This window comes from Pleuronectes platessa, chromosome 8 (assembly GCF_947347685.1).
Source record: "Pleuronectes platessa chromosome 8, fPlePla1.1, whole genome shotgun sequence".
Lineage (NCBI taxonomy): Eukaryota > Metazoa > Chordata > Actinopteri > Pleuronectiformes > Pleuronectidae > Pleuronectes > Pleuronectes platessa.
In genome coordinates this window covers 14,549,855-14,558,023 of record NC_070633.1, presented here as the reverse complement: position 1 = coordinate 14,558,023, position 8,169 = coordinate 14,549,855, and the positions used below count along the sequence as shown (strand labels likewise).

Here is an 8,169-nt window from a genome sequence, read left to right as displayed (position 1 = left end):
TTTTTCCCTTTCAGGTTCCAGATTGTCTTCCCACTACTAGTTAATCAGGCTGTTCTTGTTGAGTTTGTTTCTAACTTCTTACTTGCCTGTGTCGCCTGCTAAGAGGACTGACATTCCTGCATTTGAATCTATTCATTGGTTTTAGAAAGATTTCCAAGACTTGAAGTATAATGTAGTGATTAGAAAGAGTTTCTTATGGGCTGGACCATGAAGGACTCATGTGACTATAGCCTCACGTGGGAGGATGAACCCTAACCCCATAAATTGTAGGGTTTGTGCTTCAATCCCTAGATCCCCCTGACACCAATAGACCACCTTGAACATTTTGTCAACTTGCTCCTAAGTTAAGCATGTATGTGTATCCAGGAATAGAAAAAAGAAATGAGTCAGCTAAATGTGAAATGCGGTTGTCCACCTCCACTGGGTGAAGATACACATTCACAGAGTGGTCATTTTCCCCTGCTACTTAGTCTATAAGGTTTTAATATTGTGTTTTATTTACATTGTATATATTGGTTCATTTTTGTCGTGCACTGATTGCTGGTTGTACATCAATTTGCCCTTGAAGGATAAAAACGATTTCTTTTATGGACAACTTTAGTTAAACACAAGCTGCACAAACCAAGCAAGAGCAGCAGAGGAACCCAGCAGCCAGCAGGGGGCAGCCTCAGGACATCAAATGGAAACAAGCTGCCGCACACTGTCATTCAGGCGTCAAAAGACAAGGCTGGAAAACTATTGGGTTATTCTCTAACAATAGGTCTTTAAAGCATGTTAAATCATCCAGTATCTAAATCCAAAAATATAAAAGTAAGGCTGTCAAATATATGTAGTAAAGTAGAAAATATTTTCTCTGAAGTGTGTATCAACAGCAGCATAGAATGACATGGACACACACACCATAATTTGTCCATCGACTGATAGTGCTTAGTTCGTGGAGGGAATCAGCAGGTGGTGTGGCCTAGTCGGTAAAGCGTTTGATCTCCGACAAGAAGGTCGCGGGTTCGAATCCTGCTCTTTCATATCTTCATGCCGGCAATAATTGCAAAAAAAATGCGTGCGCAATGGTATTCGGCGCAGGATGTGCACACTAGGCTTCTGCGCGTGCAGTTTTTTTATTTAATTTTTTAATTTTTATTTCCTTTATATTTGGTTAATTTTTTATATTTTATTTAATTTAATTTAATAAAAAAATATATATATTTAATTAATTTTAAATGGTTATGTTAAACACATTTTTGTATTTAAATTGACATAGTATTAGATCCTGTGCCCCCCCCCCCACAGGAGATGATGTTCTTGTGTGTGTGTGTGGCCGCGGCGCTTCCCGGTTCTTCCCGGCCCCACGCTGCCGGTGCGAACAGCCCCTGGTAATAAAATCGATTACTTCTCCTCCACCGCCAGGAGACCGGTCTGTCTCATGGTCTGTCTGCGGCCAGTGCGGTTAATCGCTCCCAGAAGCGGCTGATGGATGAATCCCAGGCCTGGCAGTGGATCGCAGATGCGCTCGGCGCGGGGATGGAACATGGCTCTGTCTAGAGGTCTGAGATGCTGTCAGAGGGTTTTCTCCTGGATTCCGGTGCTAATCATCACCTCCGTGGCGCTGTGGTCTTACTACGCCTACGTCTTTGAGCTGTGTCTGTGTAAGTGTGACATGCTGTCGGCGGTACTTGGCCGTTGTTGTGGTTTCATAGTGTGGACGTCGCATCTTGCCGCACAGCAGTGTTGACATAGAATCGCGATGTAGACAGCGGGAGCTAGCAAAGCAGGCGGAAGTGTAGTGTAGGGTGGCTGCTCTTATTTGCTTAATGTGAGGTTTTAGCTTCTTAGAAGCGACTCTATCGTCACCGCTGTTATATCAGCGTCGACTGTTTATTCATCGAGAGGCCGGTGGTTTGGTTTCTAAGCCTTTTAAATCTGGCTAGTCGTGTTAGCCACTGAATGTCGTTCCTCTTTTTAATAAACTATTGTTAGCATAGACACATAGCTTCTCCCTTTCTAGTCTCTGAAATCCGCCTCGTGCATTCACTATGTCATGTGCTTGTTTTTTTTTACAGTTACAATAACCAACACAGCGGAAAAAGGTGAGAAACTCACTAGTACTTGTGCTTCAAGCTCAAAAGGAGGTTGACAACCAATGAACTCTAATGCTACAGTGACATATGTTCACCTGATTGTGACTGGTGTTTTATTGCTTGCAGTCGTCTATCTACTGGTATTTCATGTTTGCTTCGGGATGTTCTCCTGGACCTACTGGATGTCCATCTTTACCCCTCCCGCTTCACCATGCAAAAAGGTAGCCTGGACTAAACGTTATTTACCTGTCGCACACTGATTAAAGTCTGTATTATAAAACCAATGTGCAGTTTACCATGGTGTTTGTTTGCTGCTCTAGTTTCAGCTCTCATACTCGGACAAGGAACGATACGAGATGGAGGAGAGGCCGGACGCTCAGAAGCAGATCCTGGTTGAAATTGCAAAGAAGCTGCCCATCTCCACTCGAGCCCAATCCGGAGGTAGACTGACCCGTCCAGTGATCTATATTTAAACCCTTTCATTATTCCCTTTTTTCGCCATATCTGCAAATCACTGGGGTCACAGAGCAGGTGCATTAGCAACAGTACGTCATTTTGCTGAAAGCAAGTAGGCAAGAACAATCAGCTTTGTGTGAGTGTTCATGCCTGTGTCCCTGAGCATCCCCATCCAGAGTAATCAGTCAATGTATCTCTTTCATTAGTGCTGATTGCTAAGACCAAGTTTGAGCCTGCAGGATGTAAGTGGAGGGGTAAGCTCAGCTCAAATGTCAATCATTCAACTGGCCATCCTCTTGTCTCCAGCTATCAGGTTCTGCGACCGCTGCCAGGTACTGAAGCCTGACCGCTGTCACCACTGCTCGGTTTGTGAAACGTAAGTCCCCCTCTTCTCCCCAATCCACTTGCAGAGAGAGATTACACCAGGCAACGAGATATTCGTTGACCACGGACTTCTGTGCTAATTACAAGGTGTTGTTTTGCTCACATGACATCTCTGGGAAAGAATATACTTATGATCAATCAGAACCATCAGAGCGGTTTACCAAGAGAAATAAGCAGACACTGTTTAAAGTCAAAATGAAAGTAAAATGAGTTGCAAAATTATATCAAGACATTAGTGCTGAGTTTTATGTTTTGTCTTTTATAGATGTGTATTGAAGATGGACCACCACTGTCCCTGGTAAGTTAGAACTGAACCTGTATTTCTGTCTTATGAATAGAACAGGGCGATATGGCCAATAATTTTACCTCAATAAAAATGTTCATATCAGTTGATCATGATATTTGACGAAATAAAAGTCACATTATGATTTATATTAAGTTTAAAGACTGAGTTTTGCTCTAGAGTAAAGGTTGTGGTTTTAAGGTTTTCTTTATGATCAGAGAATGACAATCACTAAGGAATCTGAGGTTGATCCATTAGGTGTTGTACCTCCTCACTATGCAAAATGCATAAACATTATATTGATACATATTAGACTTTTGTTTATTACTATGAATTCAAATAATTTTTAATTACAATAATTATTTATATTGTTTTATTGCCCAGCCGTAGTAAGGATAATTTCATGTATTCATTTAGCTCTGACACCTAACTTACTTTTTCTTTTAGGGTTAACAACTGTGTGGGCTTTTCCAACTACAAGTTTTTCCTGCTTTTCCTCTCCTGGTCCATGGTGTACTGTGTATTCATTGCAGCGTCAGTCCTGCAGTATTTCCTCAAATTCTGGGTGGTGAGTGTCATTAGTCTCATGTTCCGCATCAAATAAAGCAGTCATATGACACATTGGAGTTGTACATAATCAGCAAGAAGGCCCTTGCCCAAGAACAGACAACAAAGTCACATTCTGTCATGGGTTATACCCTTTTTTTTAAACAACCATTTTTCACTTGTGTGTCTCTCCTTCAGCGGGAGTTGCCAAATAGGCCTGCAAAGTTCCATGTCCTCTTCCTCATGTTCGTGGCACTCATGTTCTTCGTCAGTCTCATGTTCCTCTTTGGCTACCACTGTTGGTTGGTGGCCAAGAACAGATCAACTCTTGGTGAGGGTTTTCATATTTACCTGAAAAAAAGTCTTAGGATTTTGCTGAGTAAGTGGTTCTCAGGTTCACAGGTGAAATCTCTACTGGAGCTCTATTTTTGAGTTTTGTTCTTTAAAAAAAAAGAAGAGTTGAAGCATTAAAACATAATGTGACCCACGGTTGTTTCTCCTTTTACTAGAGGCTTTCTCAGCTCCAGTTTTCAGCAATGGACCAGACAGAAATGCTTTTAATGTCGGCATACGCAGAAACCTGCGGCAGGTATTTGGAGAGGATCGGAGACTGTGGTTTATCCCCGTCTGCACAAGGTGAGCTAAGATGTATAATCACCTGATTCTCCTCTCCCTGCTCATTTGGCATATGGAATGCATGTATACCTTAGACTTACTTTGTGAATGAACAAAAACATTAAAAAAATCTTCACATCAGTGTTGGTATTAATGAACAAAATGTAGAATATGGTGTTGGTCATTGCTGTTTAACCAACCTCTATATTCTTTTACACAATGTACATGACAGCCAAGGGAACGGCCACTACTTCCCCTTGAAGAATCGGAGTTCTGAGTCCCATAATCCCCTGTTGGCTAATGAGGACATGTGGGAGGAATCAGATGATGGCTCTGAGGAAGTAAGCTTGGGTGAGTCACTTTAAAGTTGCTTTATCTAATACACTCTTGTTTTAATACCTATGGTGCAAATACTTGCTAAACACAATTTTTTTTTATTCAAGCTAAAAAATAGAACAGTATTTGTAATATCAACCAGGACAAGTGGCGCCTGATAAACCAAATTTGTCAGTAGCAGCAGAGTCTGAAGAGAGTTTAACCTCGATTAAATGTGGCAGTTAAGTGGTTTATGACAAGATATAATCCATATCAAATATGGGACATGGCTGGCACCAGAAAAAATATTGATAAGAGCTGTTTTTCCTGCTTCTTGGCTCACCATAGACAGTATGATTAATATATTAGAAAAGTGTTGCCATCATTTTGATAGAGTAGAATCCAGATAAAATAATTAATTAAGCAGGAATAGGTAGAAAATTGCTATTAAAAAAATACCGATCTATTAAAAAGGGATAATTGATAGATAAGGAATATTATCTATACCTGGTAAGATATTTGAATGCCATTAGTTTACTCCTGTGTGACAGTAAGTTAGAGATGACTCAATTTATCTATGATTTGATATTAAGTGAATTTCAAGCATGAAAATTGACTTTGTCAACCTTGGATCAGAAGGTGTAAGTCTGAACCTTCGCTGTATTACAGTTCTCTGTGTTTAGACCCCAACAATAATCTTCTGCTGCCACCTGGTGGTTAACTACCTAGTGAGCTGAATCCGTGACAAGAAAAGCTCTGAAAGAAAATAATAATTTTCATGCTGATTTTCATGTCTCATTCCAGTTGACAACGAAGACCCCTCTGTTACCATAGAGATGGAGGAATAGGTATTCAACAAAAGGACATTTTACACTGGTACGGAGCATGTAGAAATACAGTATATTGTGCACACTGTACCACATGGTAGATGCATTCCAAATGATATGGATGTACGACACTAAAAACACAAATCTGACGAGGGCCAAATGAGTCGATAAGAACTGTCCATGGCAACTCGTACCCTGGTTATTTTACAAAATGAAGAACAGCGGAACTCACTGGACGGATGGATCCCCTCTGCACTCGTGAATGGAAACACATCAGACGATTCAGACCAAAAAAAACGAACATCTTGTCAAATATTACCTCGCATACAAGAAGGCAACTGTTGATCATCACAGGTTGTATAATTGCCTCTGTACATCTCTGTTAATTAGAAAGCTTCTGTCCGACACTGTGATGTTTTATACGCTCCCTGTTTCAGTGTTGGGCTGAGTTTACAGTGTTGCACCTAAGAATTTGATCTGTGCAGGGACCTCACACCGTTGATGCTCCAGAGATCTCTTGTTTAGACTAAGTCAACATATCTCTCTCAGTTTGGGTCTTGCGGAATAAGATTTTATTTAATTTTCTTTTCAATGATTATAAACATATTAGAATACCTGCGCCTTATTACTGTATTTATACCTGTGTTTTGGGAGATTCTCTTCTCCTAAGAATGTATCCAGCTTCCTGCATTTGTGCCATTTTAGGCGCCTATTTACAAAATATACATGTTTTTTATCAATAATATTTGAGTTGTGATACCATTAACAATGTTTGATCAGACCAGTGATGGTAATTAAAACACAACCAGCTTACAACTGTTGCTTTTGTTGGCAGCTACTGCTCATTATACATCAGTATTCATAATATTCACCAGTTGAATCATATCCTGAATATAAGGTGTTTAATGACTTTAATGCTGATTAAAATAAAAAAAAGCACTGAACCTTATTTTGAAGTTTACGATGAACATAAAAAACAAACAGATATTTAAAAAAAAAAGGAAAATATCATAAACTTGTTTTCTAGTATATCAGTCATCCCTGTGTAAGATAACACTTCTGTGTGGAGGCAAAGAGATGAGAAAGCAAAGTGATAATAGTTTCCATTACCTAGGGGAGGATATAGATTCTCCTGTTTTCTTCTTCTTAATTGAGATCTTTATAGACATGCAGTTTACTGTACATATATAAATGATGACTGACGCTCATCCACTGGCTGGCAGAGGTCAGTGATCTCCTGCAATATGCGGTTCTGTTTTCTTTTCCACTTACTGTGTTTATGTATTTGGAATTTTAAATACCGTTGTAACAGATTGTTCTCATCAAGGCCATCAGGCTCATGGACATGGCCACTGTACTCGGTTCACAACCATTTCTGTGAGTGAGTCGGGCCCTTATCAAACCTTGATGCTGTTTGATTTTTAATCTTTAACTGTGCTGGGTAAGCCAAATGAAATGCTGCTCATGTCTGAGAAATACATTAATTAAAACTGTTTGTCATTCTGTGCATGTGTAAAACATTAGGATGTGGATGTTGAGTGCTTCATGTCGTCTTGTGTCTATTTATTGTTCTTATGATCAGTTTTTGTTCCTGTTTATTGATTCTGAACTGCTGCGGGCGGTGTCTGTTTATTTTGCTCTATCAAGTGACACTTCTAAGCAATGTGCTTTTATCTGATAGTAGGATATTTATAAAAACAATGTTTTTTTCATTATACAAACAGGACGTCAGTATTGCTTAAGCACACGTGGTCTCTTTTGAATTGTCTTTGGAGTATGTGAATGTGTTACTTCCCCTTATAAAACACCCAAACCACCGGAAATACTGACACTGATTCATTTTCTGTTCTGTCTTTTAACAAATATAAATTCTTTATTGATCCATCACTTGTTGTAACATGCAAAATAAAAGGCTCCAAGTTGAACTCTCCTCATGATTCAGAGTATTCTTCTTTTTATAGCATGAGTATACACCGCAACAAAACAAACATAATAAATACAATCACTATCAATTTTGTATCAATCTGGGAAATTGTAAGATCACGTTGCAGTATTTGGCACAACAAGGAGAACATAGGGAATATTTAAATAAATGTCACAACAGGTCGCAGATCATGTTCCTCGGGTCTTCCTCAGTTTAGTCGGTGCCAAAGTACCTCTGTCCAAAATGTGTTGGAGCCACTGGATGAACCTCTGTGGTCAGAATGGTGATGTCTGGGAACTCCTGGATTATAGATTTGGCTCCTGGAAGAATAATAAAGTAACATATGAGGTGGAGTTTTCAAAGCATTACTACCATATGTAAGAATTAGTAAGCAGTAGTTGAAGTTGTAGTAAAATAAACTAGTTTTCTATGGTTCGTTTTATAATGAAATGGGGTCAAGGAATGTGTCCTCACAGGATTAAATATTGCACCGCCTTGTCGAATGGATCTCATGCTCAGTTCTTAAGCATTTCTAGCAGCTGCCATTATTCTCTCAACATGCAAACACTGCAGTGACCACTAGGAGGCATTTAAAACACCTCTTTTGTTCAATCCCAGTAAAGTCTGTGGGATTAATAAGATCAACAACGTCATCCTCTAAAGAGCATTAAAGGATTTAGAAAACTTCAGGTAACCTGCACATCATATTGCAACATGGTGTTAATTGAAAGGTCAAGAGCTTAA

General features: G+C 39.5%; 2 protein-coding genes across 3 annotated transcripts in view; one reads left to right on the top strand and one right to left on the bottom strand.

The window, feature by feature from the left end:
• Positions 1–1,340: 1,340 nt before the first annotated feature.
• Positions 1,341–7,431, top strand: zdhhc15b (zinc finger DHHC-type palmitoyltransferase 15b). The gene is made up of 11 exons (XM_053428244.1): positions 1,341–1,643; positions 2,058–2,084; positions 2,202–2,296; positions 2,396–2,516; positions 2,838–2,907; positions 3,181–3,213; positions 3,646–3,766; positions 3,943–4,075; positions 4,254–4,380; positions 4,592–4,710; positions 5,479–7,431. Exons 1-11 carry the CDS (start codon positions 1,472–1,474, stop codon positions 5,520–5,522), a joined length of 1,062 nt encoding a protein of 353 aa, XP_053284219.1. The 5' UTR covers positions 1,341–1,471; the 3' UTR covers positions 5,523–7,431.
• The window catches only part of uprt (uracil phosphoribosyltransferase (FUR1) homolog (S. cerevisiae)), a 5,832-nt gene continuing 5,003 nt past the window's right edge, over positions 7,341–8,169 (bottom strand). For both annotated transcript variants that reach the window (XR_008339475.1, XM_053428246.1), the window contains exon 8: positions 7,341–7,745. Coding sequence is in view for 1 of the 2 variants with exons in the window: in XM_053428246.1 (XP_053284221.1) it covers positions 7,639–7,745 (107 nt within the window). In the remaining variant the exon portion in view is untranslated. The remainder of the gene's footprint in view (positions 7,746–8,169) is intronic.

Bases quoted from the DNA above. Each gene is read 5' to 3' on its own strand.
- zdhhc15b (XM_053428244.1), top strand. From the start codon at position 1,472: ATGAATCCCAGGCCTGGCAGTGGATCGCAGATGCGCTCGGCGCGGGGA. The intron at 2,297-2,395 runs GTAGCCTGGACT...TTGCTGCTCTAG, and splicing joins CCGCTTCACCATGCAAAAAG to TTTCAGCTCTCATACTCGGA. The intron at 2,908-3,180 runs GTAAGTCCCCCT...TGTCTTTTATAG, and splicing joins CACTGCTCGGTTTGTGAAAC to ATGTGTATTGAAGATGGACC.